We start from the raw sequence: 24,313 nt of genomic DNA on the forward strand, positions 1-24,313 counted from the left end.
CTTTTAAGTGGAACAAAATATTATAATTCACTTGCACTTGAGTTTTTCAAAACTTCCATCAATGAAATATGTCTTCAGCCTTTTTACTTTTATCCTAAAACCACTTAAAGGATTAGTTCACTTTCAAATAAAAATTTACTGATCATTTACTCACCCCCGTGTCATCCAAGATGTCCATGTCCTTCTTTCTTCAGTCAAAAAGAAATTAAGGTTTTTGATGAAAACATTCCAGGATTATTATGAATATGCTAATTAGCTCAGACATCTCTAGCTCAGATGGCTGCACAATGGTATCACTTTTTACAACGTCGGACACATAACGGTAATTAATATGATTAGCCTTTTGCTTGACTACATTATCAAACAGCTAATAATGTGTTGTCCTACGCCTTCCCTATTCAACTTACAGAACGAACGCAGCACCAGTTCCGTTTTTTCCGTAAGTTGAATAGGGAAGGTGTAGGACATACAGCGTAAGCTTTTTGAAGAATACGGAAGGCGGTCTGGCGGAAGCCCTTGTGTTTATAAAGCATATACATTTTTATTTTTTTTTTAGAAAATGACCGATCGTTTCACTAGATAAGACCCTTATTCCTCGTCTGGTATCGTTTAAAGCCCTTTGAAGCCGCACTGAAACTGTAATTTGGACCTTCAACCGTTTGGGGCCAATTGAAGTCCACTATAAGGAGAATAATCCTGGAATATGTTTTCATCAAAAACCTTAATTTCTTTTTGACTGAAGAAAGAAGGACATGGACATCTTGGATGACATGGGGAGTAAATAATCAATAAATATATAAGGATATAAATATAAGGAATAAATAATCCTTTAATTCATAGTGCTTGCTAAGGCAAGACTGTTACTATCGCTCAAGCTTAGGTTTATGGATTTTAACAGATCTCTAACCCTGAGCATTAAATTTCGGCACTAAACTTGTCCTGCATTGTTTGTGATATTGGCATAAATGATACATCAAATTATGTGACAGATAAAACTGGTCAAAATAATGCTTAGACCTATTTAAGAACCACAATATAAGGTATTTCTGCTATAATTATGACAAAGCTGTTAGCTGCTTATTTTCTGCTTTATAAACAGAAACTGGGACACCAACAGTTATTTAGGGGAAAGGAAAAAAATATATTATTTCTTCTTTTTTTTTTTTTTTTTTTAGACATTAAGTTATTATTTTTAAGTTTATTATTTTATTAATATTAATTGCATTGTATATATATACACCGATCAGGAATAACATTATGACCACCTTCCTAATATTGTGTTGGTCCCCCTTTTGCTGCCAAAGCAGCCCTTACCCATCAAGGCATGGACTCCACTAGACCCCTGAAGGTGTGCTGTGGTATCTGCTACCAAAATGTTAGCAGCAGATCCTTTAAGTCCTGTAAGTTGTGAGGTGGGGCCTCCATGGATCGGACTTGTTTGTTCAGCACATCCTACAGATGCTCGATTGGATTGAGATCTGGGGAATTTGGAGGCCAAGTCAACACCTCAAACTCGCTGTCGTGCTCCTCAAACCATTCCTGAACCATTTTTGCTTTGTGGCAGGACACATTATCCTGCTGAAGGAGGCCACAGCCACCAGGGAATACCGTTTCCATGAAAGAGTGTACATGGTCTGCAACAATGCTTAAGTAGGTGGTACGTGTCAAAGTAACATCCACATGGATGGCAGGACCCAAGGTTTCCCAGCAGAACATTGCCCAAAGCATCACACTGCCTCCGCCGATTTGCCTTCTTCCCATAGTTAATCCTGGTGCCATGTTTTACCCAGCGACGCACACGCACCCAGCCAAGTGATGTAAAAGAGAACATGATCCATCAGACCAGGCCACCTTCTTCCATCGCTCCGTGGTCCAGTTCTGATGCTCACATGCCCACTGTTGGTGCTTTCGGCGGTGGACGGGTCAGCATGGGCACCCTAACTGATCTGCGGCTATGCAGCCCCATACGCAACAAATTGCGATGCACTGTGTATTCTGACACCTTTCTATCAGAACCAGCATTAACTTCTTGAGCAATTTGAGCTACAGTAGCTTGTCTGTTGGATCGGACCACACGGGTCAGCCTTCGCTCCCCACGTGCATCAATGAGCCTTGGCCGCCCATGACCCTATCGCCGGTTCACCACTGTTCCTTCCTTGGACCACTTTTGATAGATACTGACCACTGCAGACCGGGAACACCCCACAAGAGCAGCAGTTTTGGAGATGCTCTGACCCAGTTGTCTAGCTATCACAGTTTGGCCGCTCAAATCCTTACGCTTGCCCATTTTTCCTGCTTCTAACACATCAACTTTGAGGACAAAATGTTCACTTGCCGCCTAATATATCCCACTCACTAGAAGGGGCTGTGATGAAGAGATAATCAGTGTTATTCACTTCACCTGTCAGTGGTCATAATGTTATGCCTGATCAGTGTGTGTGTGTGTATATATATATATATATATATATATATATACACTGCCCTAGCATTTGCATGAAAAACCAGTCAGAACACACAAAGCAACATCTAGTGTTATCCTAGTTATAGGTGAAGTTTTACATTCAAATCTCACATAAAACTGTACATGATTGTCATTGGCGTCTTTCTGGAGTCATGTGACAGGCATAACCAGTGCTTTCACTTGTTTTCTTGCAGATAAGCTCAGTGCCAACTGGAGTCAGAGCAAAGAGGCCAACTTTGTATCATACACTCCATTTGCGCTGTAAACCATGTCTGCACTGTATCCACTTGACAAATAGGTACAGGAAAAAGGGGGCTTACAAAATATTTTTATATTTTTCTGTTAGTTCTTCATTTAAATCCTTATATTGTATACACAATGCTTGGTCTGGTAATTACAGTTTTGTGAGTCCATCATAGCTGTATGTTGTGTATACAGAGGCTCAAGAGTCTCATGTTTAGTGCTGTGTGTGGCCACTGTGTGATCCATTGAAGGTTTACGTGTGTGGGTGTGTTTGTTCCCAGCACAGAGATCCGGCTCTCCTCTTTCACAAGACAAACACGCAACCCTATTCATTGCCAGTGCATGTTTAATCTGTAAACTATATCCAAAGCAGGCGACTGGATAAGAAGATTAGCTTGCCTGTGTTGAGAATATTATGTACTTAGGTTCAAGCATATAGAGCAGTATGAGTCAAAAGTTTGGAGACATCACTGAATGTAGTTCTCATGATCTAAACGAACTTTTGATTTAAAGGGTTCTGCTTAAATGCTTCAAATTAGTTTTACAGAAAGAGGGTATAGAAAAGTATAAAAGTATTTTATTAATAAAAATATACATTTTGTGGGAAACTATTCGAAAAGTTTGCTAGGTCAGATATGTGCAGAGATGTGATCTAGAAAAATGTTAAAGAATTGCCACTGCATATTTACCATACGTAGGACAAGCTGTTTAGAAAATGGATGGATGGATTACCACATTCATTTGCATTTCAGTTTAGATTAATTCACAAAAAAAATTTCATGAGTTGGTGTCCAAACTTTTTACTGATACTGCAATTAAAATTGCCCCAATGTGTATTTTTATTTGAAATTATATATATATATTTATCATTTCACAATGAGATATTTGTGATTTCAGTTTGATAGTTTCGTAAGATAAAGAAAAACTGTATTAAGCTTGTTTCCAACGAGGCTGTTTATTTAAACCCTTCACAGTAGTGCGTGGATGTGTGTTAATTTGTCAGCATTTTAAAAACACAAATTCTGGATAGTGCTTATAATACTGCTGATGGCATATTTCTGGGGACCTGTGAAAACCCTTCTTCCCTTTTCTCTTGGCAACACTAATGCAAACATGTCATGGTTGCTAACAGATTAACACAATATTTCCTCATGTCATCTACTTTAAGCCCAGACAACCGTGTGGCCCAGATCTGGAATCTGGTACGTGGATTATACGTGGACCAGATGTGGGCCGACACTATGTTGCTGTCAGAGAGCTGTCAAATTTTGGCAAGGCCCAGTGTCCTGCCTTGTGAAATTACAACTTTTTGGTTCCTTTGACACAAAGAAAGTCATACAAATATATACTAAAACTCTCAGAGACAAAAAAGACCAATCGCAGCAGATTATTTTTGCATTTTTATTGAATAGGTTGACCGAATAAAAGGAACACTTTTATTTCATGGAATGTGGTTTCATAACAGAACATTTTACATATTAAGTCAGGCATGAGTTGTCTTGCTTGGTTGTGCAAGGGTCAGTAAGCCATCAACTTAATACTCCTCTCCTTCTTCATCCTCTTCTCCGACACTGTCTGTGCCAACTTCTTCATAATCCTTCTCCAGAGCAGCCATGTCTTCTCTGGCCTCTGAGAACTCACCCTCCTCCATACCTTCACCCACATACCAATGAACGAAAGCTCTCTTGGCGTACATCAGATCGAACTTGTGATCCAGACGAGCCCAGGCTTCAGCAATGGCTGTAGTGTTGCTCAGCATGCACACGGCTCTCTGCACCTTAGCCAGGTCTCCTCCAGGAACCACAGTCGGGGGCTGGTAGTTGATGCCAACCTTGAATCCAGTGGGACACCAGTCCACAAACTGGATGCTACGCTTTGTCTTGATGGTGGCGATAGCGGAGTTGACATCTTTGGGTACGACATCTCCACGGTACAGCAGACAGCAAGCCATGTACTTGCCGTGACGAGGGTCGCATTTCACCATCTGATTGGCTGGCTCGAAGCAAGCATTGGTGATGTCAGCAACAGACAGCTGCTCATGGTAGGCTTTCTCTGCAGAGATCACTGGGGCATAGGTGGCGAGAGGGAAGTGGATACGTGGATAGGGCACCAGATTAGTTTGGAACTCGGTCAGATCTACATTTAGGGCTCCATCGAAACGCAGGGATGCTGTGATGGAGGAAACGATCTGCCCGATCAGCCTGTTGAGGTTTGTGTAGGTGGGACGCTCAATGTCAAGGTTTCTACGGCAGATATCATAGATGGCCTCGTTGTCCACCATGAAGGCACAGTCGGAGTGCTCGAGGGTGGTGTGGGTGGTAAGGATGGAGTTGTAGGGCTCAACCACCGCTGTGGACACTTGAGGAGCTGGATAGACAGCAAACTCAAGTTTTGACTTCTTTCCATAGTCGACAGAGAGCCGTTCCATTAGGAGGGAGGTGAACCCAGAGCCAGTGCCACCACCAAAACTGTGGAAGATCAGGAAGCCCTGGAGCCCAGTGCACTGATCAGCCTGCAAACAAAGTAGTGAACATTTAGATGGGGAAATATATCAATTTTAAAAACATTTAAGTAATTATAACTAAACTTACTGATATTTTATTGCCTAGTGACTAGCATGTTTTAGGGGGAACGTATATGTTCTGTGAATTTCTTAACTAACCAGTCCCACCAAGATTTTTTTCCTGATTTTGCGGCCTAAAATGATTGTATTTACTGCAGCTTTTCTCAAAACTTGTAGCAATATTTGCTGCATATTTTTGTTACTGTTTTGCAGTGAAAAGCTACCAATAATCATGATTATTGGTAGCTTAAGTGTTAGTAACAGTAGGAGTACAATTACCAAATACTTTTGTGCATATTTGCTAAAATTGTGGTCCTGGTCCCCCATGCACAAGGCAGTGGTGACACCAGCATTAAAAAAAAAAAAAAAAAAAAAATACTCAATTCTGCTTTGCTGAAAATACAGAATTTTGTTAGACAATACCTGCACCATTGTCACTGAATCAGTATGCAATCAGTGACACTGATTATATGCTATGCATTTTAAGTGTTATAAATTATTTAATGTTTTTACAATTTAACAATTATATCACTGTCTATTGTTGCGATAGTTTTTGGTTTATTTCCATACAAGAGTACTGTCAATGACTGCATTCACTAGAAATATTTAAAAAGTGCACATGTAGTAAAATAATTTCAAACCTACTGGTGAAATTAGGCATTATGGGCAGTGCGGATACTGGTATAGGCAATATAGGCACCGCCCAGGGTGGCGTGGGGCACCGCTTGCACACATGGTTTTCAGACAACTTTCTTTTTATAGTTCATTTGAGGCAGTTTCGATGACGTTATTTCGATGACAAATGACGACAGCGCATTATTGTTATGTTATGCGTTGACCAATAAGAGCACAGAAAACATGTTGAAATTAAAGAGACGATGGTATTGGTGCTGCAATGGAGAAAGATTTGTGGAGCTATTGACAATTTTCCGGCTTTCCATGCTTTCACTGTTATATGGTAGGGGGCGCTATTACGCAACTTCTAAAAGAGTACTGAATCTGTGGATCAAAACATGTGCAAAAAAGGAGCAGAAACAAGTGATAAAGGCATTGCTTATGCATTATTAAACTTACTCACATTCATGTGTTGATAAATAAAAAAAAAAATGCATGAAGCTATAACAACTTTTGTTTTTGTTTAAAAACAAAGGCTTTATTATTCTCTTGATATATTGCATGTTCAGATACTCATACAACAAAATATTCTAGGGGCCATAAAAGTTTTGTGAAAAATATCAAAAATGCTGGTGGTTGCTGGCAACTTTTTAAAAAAAACGTTGGCGGGGAAAGAGTTAAAACACTTGTAGCCTATATAACCGGATGTCCCGGCGCTCCGTATTACATTACATGAAATTCACTGCAATGCAGCGGTAGAACACTTGAACACATATTGAGTAATTTGCTTGGACTCTGAATTATGGATTTTTACTGCCTAATATTGCTTTGCCCCTCTCAGGTTAACATTTTGCAGAAAATTAGCAGAAAGACGAAAATGTGAGCTGCCGCAAGATATGCAGAGTTTGTATTAAATTCTGCAATCCCAAAATTGCGAAATCCTGGAGGGACTGACTAACATCTACAGTTTATAGGTAAGGCGGTGGTAGTATGGGCGTCTTACAAGTTTGCGAGTCCTGTCCAGCACCAGGTCAATGATCTCCTTGCCAATGGTGTAGTGCCCACGGGCGTAGTTGTTGGCAGCATCTTCCTTGCCAGTGATCAACTGCTCAGGGTGGAACAGCTGGCGGTAGGTACCTGTGCGCACCTCATCTGGAAAAACAAGAAACTTCTTATAACTGCAGGCTAACCAAAACACTTGAAGTTCCCCCAGGGAACAAAATTTACAGCAGGGAATTAAAAAAAAAAAAATGGTTTATTACCAATGACAGTGGGCTCCAGGTCAACAAAGACTGCTCTTGGGACATGTTTACCAGCTCCAGTCTCACTGAAGAAGGTGTTGAAGGAGTCATCTCCTCCTCCAATGGTTTTATCACTGGGCATCTGACCATCTGGCTGGATCCCATGCTCTAGACAATACAACTCCCAGCATGCATTGCCCATCTGGGCTCCGGCTTGGCCAACGTGCATGGAAATACATTCACGCTAGAGCAAAAGAGAAAAAAAATGAGTTTAACATCAACATAGCAACTTAAAAAGCTCAGAAGAAATGTAAATGAAATATACATTTTGAATTGTGTAAATAAATAGACCTCATTACAGTAAAAGTTACAAAACATTATTTCTGATATGATATGCGACAGCAGGTATATTTTTACACAAGCACATTATGTCCAGACAGGAAATAGGGCAGAACGATAGGGCAGGATGTTTCCTCTGCACACTCTTTTCATATGGAAAGTTGTTGAATGGTGCCTTTTTTAAAATGCAAGTATAGGTTGTTTCCATTGTAACATTACAAATTCTTAACATTACAAACAAGGTAGGGACTTTCCTTCAGCTCAAAATGCTAAATGTCATGTGTTAGAAATATGATCAGTGCCCAGTAACAAAGTATAGCCTAAGGTAACCTATTTCCAAAGATCAGTTGGTCTGCATGTGGATCAATACCCGTTCCCAGCTCCCAACCAGACATACTGCAGCTGTTTCAGTCGTTTTATCTGCATGAGCGCATGCGGGCCTAAATGCTGACTAAGCCTACAGTCTATGGAGACTGTGGAATGTATCCATTTTGCGCTCTTATGCTCACTCTTTTAATGTCAAGATGTAAAAAATGTCATTTTTACATCTGAAACAGAACAACGGAATTAAATGAGTCAGAGTGTTACTTATAAGTATAGTGTGGGGGAAGAGCCTAAAGGGCAGGGCAGGGCCGGTCCCTTCCCCCACCCAACGTGTACCACCCAGCTTTGACTAAACAAAACGAGAAGAAAAAAAAAAAAAGCGCGATATCTGATCGCGCCTTGACTGAAGACCTTTATCCGCGTATTTGAAATTCTGACGTGTCTGCTCCACCCTGTGGCGCATCTAACAAAAGCTTAGGCTTTATATAATTTACATGTTTAATACAATTCTGGATATGTAACATGTGCATCTTATCAGGGCGTTTATCAATTTTACACATATATCTGTTTAGTTTTCTTCCCCTTTCTCTTTGTTCTGTGTGCCTTTCGAAAGTGCGTCAGTCATCTTAAAGCTCCTGCTGTTGCGCGTGCGCGCGCATTTGTCTCGCTGCCGCCCAATGCATCAAAATACTTTTAATCCTCACTAAACACATAATTGTAAACGAATTTCCATATATCTAATTATTTTAAGACAGAAATCACTTTAAATTTAACACAAAACGCAAAGACATTTCGTACTAAAAACGAATATCAGGCTATAAAATTCTATTGTACAGACAGAGAAAATAATCATCTGCCGTATTTACTAAAAAATAAACGTAAAAAAAAAAGGACTCACCATTTTGTCAGATTTTCCTTCAGACCGACGTCAAGGGTTCGGAGAATGAAGGCAGAATTGCCGCGGAAGGGGCCAGACTACGTTTATATAGAGGCGCGCGACCGGATGCAGGAGAGGCGGAGCTCTGGCTTCACTCTGGCGGGAGCGACAGTTAGCGGTCACGAGTGAGAGAAGAAAGGAGGGAACTTTTGGGCGGAATTTCATATTAGCCGACTCATTCAGTCAAAAAAGGATTGAGAGAGAATGGAAAGTGCCCAGTAAGTCAAGGGAGTGGGTTCTTAATTTAAATTGTAAATAAAAAAAACACTACGCAAAATATTGGACGCTGAGTGAGGTCGCTTTTATGATATATATTTGAATAAGATATAAAACTTTATCACTACAACAGACAAAGACATGTTTTCATTCAGGTTTCAGACTTACAAAGGTTTTTAAAAAAGATTAGACATTTCTACAAATGTTTATTTGACCAGCTCTTTATTTTTAATTATTACACAATGTATTTTTGTCAATAGTTGACTCAAAGTTTGAAAGATAGTTCACCAAAAATTTTAAATTGGCATTATTTAACTCTCATATTGTCTCAAACCATGACATTCTTTCATCTGTGGTTGCTTTTTTTAACAACATTTGCCAAAGTTCTTATAATGTAAGTGTATGGGGACTGTTAAGCATCAAAAAGGACAACAGAAAGTGTCCTTTTAGTTTAAAGTTTAGACTGAAAAAACGGTTAAAATTTTATAATAGATAAATAAACTATAAACATAAGTTCATATTTTATAGATTAAAATATTATTTAAAAAAATGATAAAATAATTTTAATAAAAACATGAAGAAATAAATAGTATGAGAAATAAACAATAGAAACTAAATATTTTCAAATTAATATATTACACTGTTAATTTGTAATTTTAACAGTATAAATTAGGTTTTTACACACAAAAATATATAGCTGCATTTTAAATTTTAGGATGAGAATGACTGAAGATTGAAAACCCCAGGTCTATATACGATTTGTGTGCTACATTTCAAGTGTTTCAAGTTTGTTATATCAAATTTGAAACACAAAGATTATTAATAAAACATTTCATTATGTCAACTTATTGCATTTACATCATTTTCTTCTCATAATAAATTATATTTCCAAATATTGCTTTCAGTAATAATAACAATAGACTTTCTTTTTGAATGACGCCTAAAGGACAAATAATTTCTGAACCCTGGTTCCTCCAAGAGTTTTAAAGGGCGTTTGTTACAGAAGACCAGAACGTATTTGATCTGGTCTGAAAACATGTTGCAGTAACATAGAGCCACATTTGCACACAGTAGTTTTCACATTAATGCAACTCTGTGTATATCTGTGTCATGAACTTTGCACTTTGGCAGATACGCCTCAGCAGAAGTGTATGGGGAAAAAAATGCTATGGAAGTCAATGAGGCCCATCAACTGTTTGGTTACCAACATTCTTCAAAATATCTTTTGTGTTCAGAAAAAGAAAGAAATTCATACAGGTTTGGAACAACTTGAGGGTGAGTAAATGACAGAATGTTAGTGTTTGGATGAACTATCCCTTTAACTGGAAGATAATATTGTACAATATGTACACATCAAACACACTGACTGTAATAATGCTTTCTCACTCTTTCCCCGCACAAAGTTTTGTGGCTTGGATAAGTCCAATTGTTTAGAGAAGGACTCAGTGGAGAATGTCTGGAATGCCTGGTAGGGCGGTTGGTGTTTTTAAGTGGAGGGCAGTGCAATCGTGTCAGCTTATGAGAGGAAAGAAGCAATAAAAGAGTCAAGTTTAAATTATGTTATCATTATGCTCCCAAATGTGAGAAAAGGAGACCATAAAAAGTTATCTGGTTTTAGGGGAAACTTGTCTCCTGCGGCTTGTCAGATGGGGTGGGGTCAAAAGTTAAATGAAAGGAGCTGTATGTATAATGAGCTGTTAAGGGCTAGATTTGCATCCAAATAGACTATCTACAATGTAAATTAGACCATTGTTTGTGGAATTTACCTTTCAATGTCTGGAACTATTTGCAATAGTGTTAGGGCCTTTGCCTGAAGATTTATTTTTAAACATTAATCGTGGAAAGACATTGAGTCTTGTGCTATGGCAGGCTGCCAAGCCATTAGTGAAATGATATTAAAGTGACATTTATGTCATTTGTCAGAAGGCACATCTCAACAACTGATATGTTTTAATATAACATGATTTTAAGCTTTAAGTCTGTGCAAGGGCATCTTAAGCACACTGACACAGACTTGAATGACTCATGATTTTAAGTCATGCAAATTGCGTAACATGGTACACTGTTGTTGATTGCTTCCATGGCACCTTTTCATTGTGTTCTCCATTTGCATTTCCTTAGTCCTCAGGCAATCAAATTACAAAAACATTACACAAGCAGGCTTCAGGTGGCACAGTGCCACCCAATCTTTTATTCTTACCCCCAGAGCACTTAAACCAAGAAAACTAAAGCTGTTAGCACTGTAGTGGTTAGTGTCGTAACAATTCTCAATCTTTTTGTCACTATATTAACTGTTGCTAGTAACTGCTTATCTTATTTGCTGATTAACTAATTTTTTTGTTTGACAAACAACTAAAAATGTCAATATGAGTCTTTAGAAGATATCACCTTAACCTTTATGGTGTGTCATGTGCACTTGGAGGTTGGCTTGCGTGAGTCACGTGGATGATTTGTTCATATTCTTGCACTAATTAGACAAAAACAAAACTGACACATTGAATCAATAGCCAATATCAGGAAAATATTTTAAAAGGCACACAATCTACATGTCAAATACAGCTTTCAGATGAGCATAGGAAACATAAAAACAATATTTTGTTAAAGTGACAATACTGTTTGTGAAAGCTATGAAGATCTGTGATATTTCTTGACAAGATTATGAAAACCAGGGATTCCTTTAATACTCCTCTCCTTCTTCTTCTCCCTCTTCTCCGACACTGTCCTGTGCCAACCTCTTCATAATCCTTTTCCAGGGCAGCCATGTCTTCTCTGGCCTCTGAGAACTCACCCTCCTCCATACCTTCACCCACATACCAATGAACAAAAGCTCTCTTGGCGTACATCAGATCGAACTTGTGATCCAGACGAGCCCAGGCTTCAGCAATGGCTGTAGTGTTGCTCAGCATGCACACGGCTCTCTGCACCTTAGCCAGGTCTCCTCCAGGAACCACAGTCGGGGGCTGGTAGTTGATGCCAACCTTGAATCCAGTGGGACACCAGTCCACAAACTGGATGGTACGTTTGGTTTTAATGGTGGCGATAGCAGAGTTGACATCTTTGGGTACGACATCTCCACGGTACAGCAGACAGCAAGCCATGTACTTGCCATGACGAGGGTCGCATTTCACCATCTGATTGGCTGGCTCGAAGCAAGCATTGGTGATTTCTGCAACAGGACAGCTGCTCATGGTAGGCTTTCTCTGCAGAGATCACTGGGGCATAGGTGGCGAGAGGGAAGTGGATACGTGGATAGGGCACCAGATTAGTTTGGAACTCGGTCAGATCTACATTTAGTGCTCCATCAAAACGCAGGGATGCTGTGATGGAGGAGACGATCTGCCCGATCAGCCTGTTGAGGTTTGTGTAGGTGGGACGCTCAATGTCAAGGTTTCTACGGCAGATATCGTAGATGGCCTCGTTGTCCACCATGAAGGCACAGTCGGAGTGCTCAAGGGTGGTGTGGGTGGTAAGGATGGAGTTGTAGGGCTCAACCACCGCTGTGGACACTTGAGGAGCTGGATAAATGGCAAATTCCAGTTTTGACTTCTTTCCGTAGTCGACAGAGAGCCGTTCCATTAGGAGGGAGGTGAACCCAGAGCCGGTGCCACCACCAAAACTGTGGAAGATCAGGAAGCCCTGGAGCCCAGTGCACTGATCAGCCTGCAGGATTAAATAATGAGTTATTCCTAGAATCAATTGTCAGGATTTGTCTGTTGTTCTATTGCAGACCCTAATGCAACCCCCAAGATAAAGCCAACCTTTGACCCCAAGACTGTCTTACCAGTTTGCGAGTCCTGTCCAGCACCAGGTCAATGATCTCCTTGCCAATGGTGTAGTGCCCACGGGCATAGTTGTTGGCAGCATCTTCCTTGCCAGTGATCAACTGCTCAGGGTGGAATAGCTGGCGGTAGGTACCTGTGCGCACCTCATCTGGAAAAACAATTAGTATTTGATTATTTATTTTATTATATTTTAGATAAGATAATTTGGTCATTTGCACCATTTATTTTCATCAGATTACTCTTGATATGTTATAGTATAAGTTCACTTTCTGCTGAACACAAAAGAAGATATTTTGAAGAATATGGGTAAACAAACAGTTGATTGGCCCCATTGATTTCCATGGTATGGGGAGAAAAAAAAAATACTATGGAAGTCAATGGGGCCCATCAACTGTTTGGTTACCAACATTCTTCAAAATATCTTTTTGGGTGAACTATCCCTTAAATTACACAAAGTGAGTCTGAGTTTTCAGTTTCATTACCAATGACAGTGGGCTCCAGGTCAACAAAGACAGCTCTAGGAACATGTTTTCCAGCTCCAGTCTCACTGAAGAAAGTGTTGAAGGAGTCGTCGCCCCCTCCGATCGTTTTATCACTTGGCATCTGACCATCTGGCTGGATCCCATGCTCTAGGCAATACAACTCCCAGCATGCATTGCCCATTTGCACACCTGCCTGGCCGACATGGACTGAGATGCACTCACGCTATAGGGTGTAAATGAGAGGCGTGGTTAAAACTGCTAAAAGTCAAGACCATTTAACTTTCTCTTGAGAAATTTCTTTAAAAAAAAAAAAAAAAACTACAATAAAAAAAACATTATCAAGACAAAAGTAAAATAAATAAAATTAAAATTAATTGCTGACAAAAGTATTCATGAAGACAAAGACCATTAATTAAAAGTCAAGTACAATCATTCACTATAATAATGCAAAAGACAAATAAATATTTTAAAATGTCCTACCATTGTAGAATTTTCCTCTGGCCGACGTCAAGAGTTCGGGTGAGAAATCTTGTGAATGTTCTCTGTGAAGATATCATTGCTATTTAAGAGCAAGCTCATGCCATGGTAACATGGTTTGTTGTTGGCAACAAAGGGGTTAAGTCCAATTATGTGAATGTCAATCAAAGATGACCGCAGTGCACTGAACAAACAGGCCTAGTCACATCCCAGTGCTTCTTGTTTCCTGCAAAAGACACGCTAACAGGCCAACACTCGTATACTCATCCTCAGTCATTAATATTTAACCCTGCATTGGTGAATCGCATCAGAATTTGGTGAGGTTTGTATCACAGACGGAAGAACCATGTGAAACAGAGGTTAAGGGAGTGTGAACTTCAAATGTTTTGGTCCAACAATGCTGAACCTTTGACAGCACACTGTGGCTTAAGCAATCACTATTTTTCAAACTTATGGTTAGGGATTTAATCAAACCCCCAACTCTAAATGCCTGTCCACAACAAGAGCGAAAACAGTAAGTCAATAGCATTGTTTATTTTAAATGCTTTAAATTTGAATGGATTTTGCTGTCAATGTTTTAATTGCTTAGCAATGCAGCGGTAACCACCACAGCACTGTAGCGTCATGGCAGCAGCTTTTGCAAGGGCAAATACCACTTCAATGTAATAGTTAAAAAATAGTTTATTGAAATCTCATCCACAGACTTCCCTGCTTTTTTTTTAACCATTTTGTCTTCTCCGTTTGTGGGATAACTTGTTTTTGTGCTTTGAGTTACACTCAAAGGATACTAACAGCCAAATCTACTTCTCGTTCTTTGTTTCTGTCTCTACGTAAGCTGTGTAAACTGACCCGGGCACTCATCATCTGAAGCACTTACAATGTCATATCTGTACCCTAATTAAGTCTGTAAACTATTGTTAACTGGCTAGGTGGCCATGGAGCCCGAGAACAAACAATTCTCATCTGTTCCCTGAAGGTTCCCATGACAATAAATGCACATGAAACATAATCAAGTCAAAACGGGGAGGGTGGAGCTTTGTTCAGTGTTAGGCTATGTTCAGACTGTCAGCAAAAATCCTTTTTTTTTTTTCTTTTTTTTTTTGCATATCCAGATTTTATCCAGATGGGTTTTTGAAAGTCTTGACAGCAAAAAACAAGCAAACACATGAAATCAGATTTTTATCAAATCTGATTGAATCCACATTTGGAGTTGGTTTGAAATACTGAAAGATTTTTACAGAAGCGTCTTTACAGAAGCTACATTCACACTATCAGTCCAAATACAATTATTTGTGTATCCAATTGGAGTCTGACCTAAAATTATTGACTGTCTACATTGTGTATCACAACTGTTTGTGTGTCCATGCCGCTCTTTCTTTTTCCGGTATATCTGCATTGGTTTCTATGGCAATGGCGTTGCGTTGTATACGGCAAAAACAACAACAGCAACCGCAACATGGAGGGGTTTGCAATAGAGATGTTGTCTAATTTACAACAAGACAATGTGTAGCCGCCACGCTGGACTTCTCTTCTGGAGCAACGACAGAAACTTAGGAGGCTGGGGTGGCTTTATTCCACACCGTGGTCTACGCCGATTTCAAAACACGTCTCTGTTATATTGTAATTTTCTGCTCGTCCCGCACTTTGCAACAACACAACTTTGTTTCTGCAGTGACTTTCAGCATGTTTCCTATAACAACGTCTTACGTTTACGTTTTACGTAGCGTGAGAAAGTCAGATAAACCATGAGAAATCCGATCAAAGCGTTCAGACTGAAATGGATTTCCAGAAATCCGATTTGAATAGGACTTCAAACCACATATGAATGTAGCTCGAAACGGATTTTTAAAAAAAAATGCATTTCATGTGATTTTTGGCCATTCACACTTGCTAAATCTGATCAGATTTAAATCGGATATGCACAAAAATCGGATTTGGACTGACAGTGTGAACGTAGCCTATGTGACTTTCTCACGCCACCATGTAAAATGTAAATGTCAGACGTTGTAATAGGAAACATGCTGAAAGTCGCTTCAGATAAAAGGTTGTGTTGTTGCAAAGTGCCAGACGAGCAGAAAATGACAACATAACTGAGAAATGTTTTGAAACCGGCGGAGATAAAGCCGGAATAATGTGTAGCAGCCTCCTACGCTTCTGCCGCTGCCTCATAAGACGCATAATCAAAGACTATAGATATAGAAAGACGGTTCACTCCTATTATTTGTGAATGGGAGAAACTGCAACATGCAATAGAGTACCTCAGAGATGACGTGTTTTTGTAGGCCAACCTGGAAGTTAGCGGCGCACGGGTTCCCTCGATCGAAAGCCTATGCATTTTTCCCATAGACTTTTGGAAAATCGCAAAAAATAAGCTCTGTTTAACAAAGGGTTATGACACTTACACGTTTTGTCTATCAAGATAATCTTTACAAGTTAACACAACATTTATACATTTTGAAGCCTAAATAAAGTCGTCAGATATAAAAAGCTAACAGTAGGCTATAAACGGACTACAGCACACCATGGTCACGGATCAACATCACCACCACCAAGCTTCCACAAACTTTATTTATGGAACCGGAAGTCCTAAAGCGCTAACTCGCTTCCGGGTTTTGCCTACAAAAACACGTCATCCCTGAGGTACGTCCCGCCTTCCAAGTAGAGCCAATCGCTGATTGATAAAGTCATTGCCGTTAGAAACTCAGGTTCCCATAGAAACCTGAGACTCGCGCTTAACACATTGGCTCGTCTAGCTTGAAAAATAAGCTTTTTTAACGCTATTTGAGCATAAGAAACAGCATTTACGAGACAATTCATGTCAGATTTTGTTGCTGGTTTTAAATACGTTATTTAATTGTGAGTTCAGCAAGTAGTTTTTGAGATTTCAGGATTCCCCCATTCAAATAGATAAGACTTGTGGTCTTGGATGTCCTAAATAGCTTTCCGGAGGCGTTGCAAATATGGCCGCCGAGTGAACAGGCTCAAAGACTATAGAATAACACTTAAAGGGACTTTGACAGGCGTTGGCATAGTACAGCGAGGCGGCTATACATTATCATGTTGTAAAAACAACATCTGTATTGCAAACCCCTCCATGTTGCGGTTGTTGTTGTTTTTGGCGTATACCTACCAACGCAACGTCATTGCCATAGAAACCAATGCAGATATTTTGGAAAACGAAAGAGCGGCATGGGACGCACAAATAGGTTTTGCACACTTGCGATACACAATAAGGACATTCAATAATTTTACATAAGATGCCAATCGGATACACAAATAGTCGGATTTGCACTGACGTGAACGTAGTCGTTTTAACGCGACACACACTACTAACGGAAAAACCGCACCCCCTCGCTGCACACCGAAGCCGGGCGTGACTACAGCACAGAACAAAACAATATATACCAGTCGCCTCCGTAGCTGTGTTGTTTTTCTGATGCGATGGAGGAGTTCAACTTCTGCGCCGCGACTCCACAGGGCGCTTATTTAGAGATCGAGATGCACCTTTTCCTGCATCCGGTCACAATACGTGGGTACGCCTACGTCGTTACCAATGCAACCCATGCAGATATGTTTGTAATGTCTGGACACACAAATCGTATTTGATCATTTGCAATAAATAGTGCGGACAGTCTGCCTGAAAAAATCTGGTTTGAGAAAATATCCGATTTGCCTGCAGTCTGAACATAGCCTCCTTGGTTGCTATTATTATCTGTGTTGTATATTTCGAAGCTCATACATAGGCTTAACATTTCGATTGGCCAAGGAATAAGAAGTGGCTATCTAAGTGTCAATGTAGTTTAGGTTTTCATATGCGAGTAATATCACATTAGAAGTATTAAGAAAAAAGGGAAGCTTAGCTTTATTGCCCTTAAAATATGTTAAAATGATTCCATGACTAAAAGTGGATTTATGGTGTGAGATGAACGAGAGGACCCTAGATTTTAAGTTCAGCATGATTTTAATTTTAATATGCTTCTTAAAGTCTGCCAGACAGGGTGGTTCTTACAGAGTACTGCATGTTAAGACAGAGCATCCTACTATAATGCTGCAGGACACAATTTCCCTTTCTGATCAAATGTATATATATATAGTTAATGTGATACATCTCAGTTTTTCCACAGGATAGTTTTAAATATCAGAACCTTTATCATTGAGATATTCAGAGAGTCACCAAACATTTACACATCTTTGTTAGAAGGAACCATGAATAGACCTGAAAAGACTTCTTGCAGCTGTTCATTTCAAAGGTCTGATTAATATTTTAATATTCAAAACTATATTCAAATATAGAGCTTATCGGTTGAGAAAATTATAGCTCTGATATGTAAACAGGTCAGAGAGAGTTAATATATAAACTAAAATGTATACAGTACATACTGACAATACCAGAGTTGACAAAACAAGAATAACAGTTCACAAATTAGCAGCTAATTTACCCTCAAAGGTTTTGGCAAAATCAGATTCCCAGTATATTTGAGATCAAATTTTGACATTAGGTATTAAAACAGAGAGGCAATTTACTAAATGCAGTGTCATTTCTTACGTGATTTAATTGTTCAACATTATAGAAAACTGAATTTTATTAAAAAGAGATGTTTGTGCACATATTTCTATTGAGCATGACAGTGGTTATTCATCAAATGACAAAGAAGAGCATTATAACCAGACGCAGATGCAGTCAAGCACACCATTTTAGATAACTGATTCAGCCTGGATCACAGTGGTGGCGTGATGCTGTACATTGTGAATAAATTCAGCTTAATTCATTTAGTGAATTCCACACTAATGCTGCCTGTCATCAGAGTATCAGTGCATTACAGAGTACATTTTTATCAATTTAGATCAATACCTAGTCATTCAAAAGAAAAATGAAATCTATTTTTGAGATTCTTCATTTTCTCCAGATTACAGTATATGCGCACTATTCTAAAAGTATCTATAAAACATTCATGCACCCATGACAAATGTTTGAACCTCTTCCATTTTAAAATACGTAGTAAAAATTGTTTCAGGCAAACTGTTGTTCATACAGTATAACCACAGTGGTTTGTCCCATAGCATAATTGTCATAATCTTTGGTGGCATATACCTGAAGACCTCAATAACAGAACAAAGAAGAACATACATATCATGAAGTTATTGATCATAAAAGTATTGAGATGAGCCCCTCTCATGTACTGCTGCAAGATACCCCATCTATGGAACAAGAGTTTAAAATATTATAAAACTAAGGGGATGAATGGGCTCTACATGTTCAGGAGACTCGAGATAATGAAATCAGCAAAACTTTAAAGTCACCATGAAATAGAGTTAGCACTTCCTACTTTATTCCCAACGTATTTCTGAATAAAAAAAAGGATATAGTGTACAGCAGGACTTGCTTTTTATGCATTAGAAATTGATTGGTTTAGATACCAACAGGGATTTGTGACATCAGCCAACTGTTTTATCTTGATAAAATACACAATTTCTACTTATACTAATTGCAGATATCCAACCTTGTTGACAAAGGCTACTTTCACTAACTCTGCCCACTACTGCTCAGATATTTTACCTTTAGTACATATAGTATATTACTTCTATTTACACTTTGTGTGAAGAGCATCTATCACTCTTTGCACTTGCTATTATTTTAACAGTTATTAACACAGTTTTTATTTTACAGTGTGTGAACAAGCACTGAAGAATAGTTCACAGTAAGAACAAAAAAGGATGTTAAAGGGATAGTTCACCCAAAAATGAAAATCATCCCAAGATTTACTCACCCTCAAGCCATCCTAGGTGTATATGACTATCTTCTTTCAGACAAACACAATCAGAGATATATTTAAAAATATCCTTAGTCCTCCAAGGTTTATAATGGTTGTGAATGGAGGGTCGCGTTTTGAAGTCAAAAATAATGCATCCATCCATAAAAAATCTCCAATGGGTTAATAAAGGCCTTCTGATGTGAAGTGATGCGTTTTTGTAAGAAAAAATATCCATATTTAAAACTTTATAAATTCAAATAACTATCTTCCAGCGGATGACCGTACGCAGAATGCGCAAGTTGACTTGCGCCAAATGAGTAATCCTCTAACGCAATGTATGATGCAGAATGTTGGAGTATTGTAAGCTTAGACGCCTCTCACGGATCAAACAAATAGGGCTGTGCAACAAATTTAAGCTCCTCTTATATCGAAATCGTTTTAGACATATAATCCGTGACTGGTGATTTGTTTTGCTCTATCCTCTGTGCCTCCGCGTTCGTCAGGTCAAAGGATACTCTTCCTCCGCAAACTGACTTGCGCATTCTGTGTACGGTCATCCGCCGGAAGCTAGTATTATAGTTAATAAAGTTTTAAATATGGATATTTTTCTTACAAAAATGCATCGCTTCACTTTACTTCAGAAGGCCTTTATTAACTCCCTGGAGTCGTATGGATTACCTTTTTTTTTATGGATGGATGCATTATTTTTGACTTCAAAACGCGGCCCCCCATTCACAACCATTATAAACCTTGGAGGACTAAGGATATTTTTAAATATATCTCTGATTGTGTTCATCTGAAAGAAGATAGTCATATACATGACTGTGGCTTGAGGGTGAGTAAATCATGGGATAATTTTCATTTTTGGGTAAACTATCCCTTTAAGAAAGTAATTAGGGTCAATTTTGATTTCATGTTGACTTTAAGCAAAAAAGTAAAAGATTTCACTGAAATATATTGATTGATGTGTCAAAGTCAGTTGATGAAAAAAAAAAAAAAAAAAAAAAAAAAAGATGCTAACTGATGCTTCATGTACTAAACAAACTTCCCAAAATGGCCCAACGACAAACATCAATCAAATCGGCCTTGATCTTCATCCATATCTGGCATCTTTTAATTGTGTCCATATCACTTTTTAGTGTAAAGCATACTGCTGCAAATCTCATCTGATGAATTTTTCATTTATTCTTACTCCAATTCTATGAAAGTTACCATGTTATAGAACAGAGCTTTTTTTTGGGCTTGAGAAGCCCTTATTTTTGAAGATGTTTTATAAAAAATGGCATCACAGTAGAGTGGTGAGAAAACGAAGGATAAGAACAGGTGATTGTGAGATGGCTGTTCCGCTCACAGTTTCTGGGTGAAGTTTTCAGGGAAGACTCCTTTCACTAGGAGGTTTTTATTCTGAATCCAGTGTGACTCTTTAACTCCCATTAACCAGCCTTCATCCTGTGCACACAAACAAAAAGACAATGAGTCATTGTTTGATTGTATGAGAGTGTGATTAAGCATGTGTGCCATGACTGACCTGTTCATCTGGGTTGGCAAAGGGAAGCACAAGCACAATGTCACCAGCCTTCAGGTCAAGTTCATCACTGTCTGTTGCTCCATAGTCATGCATTACTTTCACCTACCAAGAATCATGTTAATAAATAAAAACGTGATATTTAAATACTTTTACATTGTTATTTTAAATAAATGCTGCTCTTTTGAACGTTCTATTAATCAAAGAATCTTGGTTTCCACAAAATTAAGCAGCACAACTGTTTTCAACTTTGATAATAATAAGAAATGTTTCTTGAGCAGCAAATCAGCATATTTGAATGATTTCTGAAGGATCATGTGACACTGAAGACTGGAGTAATGATGCCGAAAATTCAGCTTTGATCACAGGAATAAATTACATTTTAAATTATATTAACATAGAAAACAGTTATTTTAAATTGTAAAAATATTTCACAATATTACTGTATTTTTAATCAAAAATTCTTTCAAAAACATTAAAACATCTTTAATATTTTTAATGGGAATGTATATTCTGCTCAAAATCTCTGGGATCTTGGGTCCCCAATTAAACTTACCTTATAGAGAACCGATGGAGGAAGCTCTGCATCTGATGAGCCATTTGTCACTGCTGGAGCTTCATTCTAAATACAAAAATAAAATGATAATGAAATAAAAAGAAGCAGTTCACCACACCTGAGCATGTCAAGAGAATAAAACAAACATGCTATACACAGAAAAACACATGTAAAGTGAATTCAGGGTGATTGGGACACTTTTTGCCATTGGGATGACTTGGAAAAAGCGTCCCAATCAACCTGACTTCACACTACACAAAAACAAACATTCAACATGAACAGCCACACCCACACCCACAGAACAGCATTATTTACTTCTGGGCCATCCTAACACTATGCCAATACTCCACAATTAATCAAGACTCTTGTTCCTCTTACACTTTGTAGCTCCTCCCACTGAGGCAGCTCTGACTCCGCCTCCCAATCCTTAGCTGTACCACTGCCTGAGTTTGTATCTGCGTCCTGCTCTTGCCCTACCTGGGACCCTTCCTCGCCCCAGCGCTCCACAGCATCGTCCTCCCATTCTGGCTGCGCAAGTTCAGCTTCTGCAGGCGCAGCTGTTTCACTGGCCCAGCCTGACTGTGCAGACACACTGTCCTGCTCATTCCAGCTGGGGGGTTCATACAGCTGTACGGCAGGAATGACCTCATCATACCACTGAGGAGTTTCATCCGGCTGGCTGTAAGGTTGTGTGGCAGCTTCATCATCTGAGGCCCACTGCTGGGAGGGGTCTGAAGCGGGGGTCTGACCAGGCTGGGATGGGGAGGAAGGGTCAGCCAGGATTGTTTTTTGGATTTGAGGCAGATTGTTTGGATTTTGGGTAAATAGATGTCGTGGGAGAAAAGGGCAGGCAATAGGGCAAAAGGCACCAATAATTTACAAGAAAAAGGATTGAAGGAAAACATAAGAGACGTGAAACTCTAAACTATATCCCAATATGGTCTGAAGTCAAGTTCATTGTTGTTTCTCAAGTTAATTGAGGAGTTCTGTTTATTGCTTTGAATGAATTATCTAACAGGCTAATTTGGAATCATCTTAATTTGATCAATATATAGATAGATACAGTTCTCCTGGAAGATGGCTGCATTGACTTTGCACTTGATAAAACACAATGGACCAACACCAGCAGACATCACGGCCCCCCCAAATCATTATTGACTTCAGAAACTTCACACTAGACTTCAAGCAGCTTGGATTCTGTGCCTCTCCAGTCTTCCTTCAGACTCGGGGACCATGATTTTAACATGAAATGCAAAATTTACTTTTATCTGAAAAGAGGACTTTCGACCACTGTTCACTGTCCAGTTCTTTTTCTCCTTAGCCCAGGTAAGATGCTTCTGACATTGTTTCTGTTTCAGAAGTGGCTTGGTAGTCCTTTTCCTGAAGATGTCTGAGTGTGGTGACTCTTGATGCGCTGACTCCGGCTTCATTCTACTCATTGTGAAGCTCTCCCAAGTGTTTGAATCGGCTTTACTTGACAGTATTCTCAAGCTTGCGGTCATCCCTGTTGCTTGTGCACCTTTGCCTACCCAATTTCTTCCTTCCAGTCAACTTTGCATTTAATATGATAGATACAGTTGTGGTCAGAATTATTGGCACCCTTGGTAAATATGATCAAAGATGACTGTAAAAATAAATCTGCATTGTTTATCCTTTTGATCTTTAATTCATAAAATTAGCAAAAATCTAACCTTTCATTGAAGGAAAAGAATTGAAAGTGGGGGGAAAATCACATTATGAAATAAATGTTTTTCTCCAAAACACATTGGCCACAATTATTGGCACCCTTTCGTTCAATACTTTTTGCAACCTCCCTTTGCCAACATAACAGCTCTGAGTCTTCTCCTATAATGCCTGATGAGTTTGGACAACACCTGACAAGAGATCAGAGACCATTCCTTCATGCAGAATCTCTACAGATCCTTCAGATTCCCAGCTCCATGTTGGTGCTTCTTATCTTCAGTTCACTCCACTCATTTTCTTTAGGGTTCAGGTCAGGGGACTGGGATGGCCAGAAGCTTCATTTTGTGCTTAGTGACACATTTTTGTGTTGATTTTGATGTTTGTTTTGGATCATTGTCCTGATGGAAGATCCAACCACGGCCCATTATTTGATTTCTAGCAGAAGCGGTCAGGTTTTGATTTTTTATCTGTTGGTATTTGATAGAATCCATGATACCAAGTATCTGAACAAGATGTTCAGGACCTCCAGCAGAAAAATAGGCCCACAACATTAAAGATCCAGCAGTATATTTAACCGTGGGCATGGGGTACTTTTTATCCATGTGTGCACCAAACCCATCTGGTGGGTTTGCTGCCAAAAAGCTGTTTTTTTAGTTTCATCTGACCATAGAAGCCGGTCCCAGTCTGACAACTGAATATGCTGGAGATTGTTTTCTGGATGAGAGCAGTGGATTTTTCTTGAAACCCTCCTGAACAACTTGTGGGGATGTAGGTGCTGTTTGATAAATTTTTTTAGGCTTTCTGAGACTCAAGACTCAACTAATCTCTGCAATTCTCCAGCTGTGATCCTTGGAGAGTCTTTGGCCAAACTTTCCTCCTCACTGCGCATTAGGACGATTTAGACACACGTCCTCTTCCAGGCAGATTTGTAACATCTTTTGTTGCTTGGAACTTCTTAATTATTGCCCTGATGGGGGAAATGGGGATTTTAAATGCTTTAGCTATTTTTTTTTTACAGCCACTTTCTATTTTGTGAAGCTCAACAATCTTTTGCTGAACATCAGAACTATATTCTTTGGTTTTACTCATTGTGATAAATGATTACGGGAATTTGGC

General features: G+C 39.1%; 2 protein-coding genes and 1 pseudogene across 6 annotated transcripts in view; all 3 read right to left on the reverse strand.

Annotated features, from left to right (window-relative positions):
- Positions 1-4,091: 4,091 nt before the first annotated feature.
- On the reverse strand, positions 4,092-8,852 carry tuba8l4 (tubulin, alpha 8 like 4). The gene is made up of 4 exons (XM_051897665.1): positions 8,685-8,852; positions 7,145-7,367; positions 6,886-7,034; positions 4,092-5,216 (listed from the first exon to the last, which is right to left on the reverse strand). The coding sequence occupies exons 1-4, from the start codon at positions 8,685-8,687 to the stop codon at positions 4,239-4,241; spliced, it is 1,353 nt and encodes a 450-aa protein (XP_051753625.1). The 5' UTR covers positions 8,688-8,852; the 3' UTR covers positions 4,092-4,238.
- Positions 8,853-11,096: 2,244 nt separating this feature from the next.
- On the reverse strand, positions 11,097-17,251 carry LOC127514625 (tubulin alpha-1A chain-like; annotated as a pseudogene).
- A 371-nt stretch (positions 17,252-17,622) lies between these two features.
- Positions 17,623-24,313, reverse strand: part of bin1b (bridging integrator 1b) — a 33,667-nt gene continuing 26,976 nt past the window's right edge. For 4 of the 5 annotated variants that reach the window (XM_051897667.1, XM_051897671.1, XM_051897666.1 and 1 more), the window contains 3 exons: positions 21,515-21,580; positions 20,962-21,063; positions 18,214-20,882 (listed from right to left, as the gene is read on the reverse strand). In XM_051897667.1, the coding sequence (XP_051753627.1) occupies positions 20,781-20,882; positions 20,962-21,063; positions 21,515-21,580 (270 nt within the window). In that variant the 3' untranslated portion in view covers positions 18,214-20,780. Of the gene's footprint in view, positions 20,883-20,961; positions 21,064-21,514; positions 21,581-24,313 lie in introns of all 5 variants that reach the window. The other variant, XM_051897669.1, reaches the window with a different exon arrangement.

The sequence above is a fragment of the Ctenopharyngodon idella genome, chromosome 6, assembly GCF_019924925.1.
Source record: "Ctenopharyngodon idella isolate HZGC_01 chromosome 6, HZGC01, whole genome shotgun sequence".
Lineage (NCBI taxonomy): Eukaryota > Metazoa > Chordata > Actinopteri > Cypriniformes > Xenocyprididae > Ctenopharyngodon > Ctenopharyngodon idella.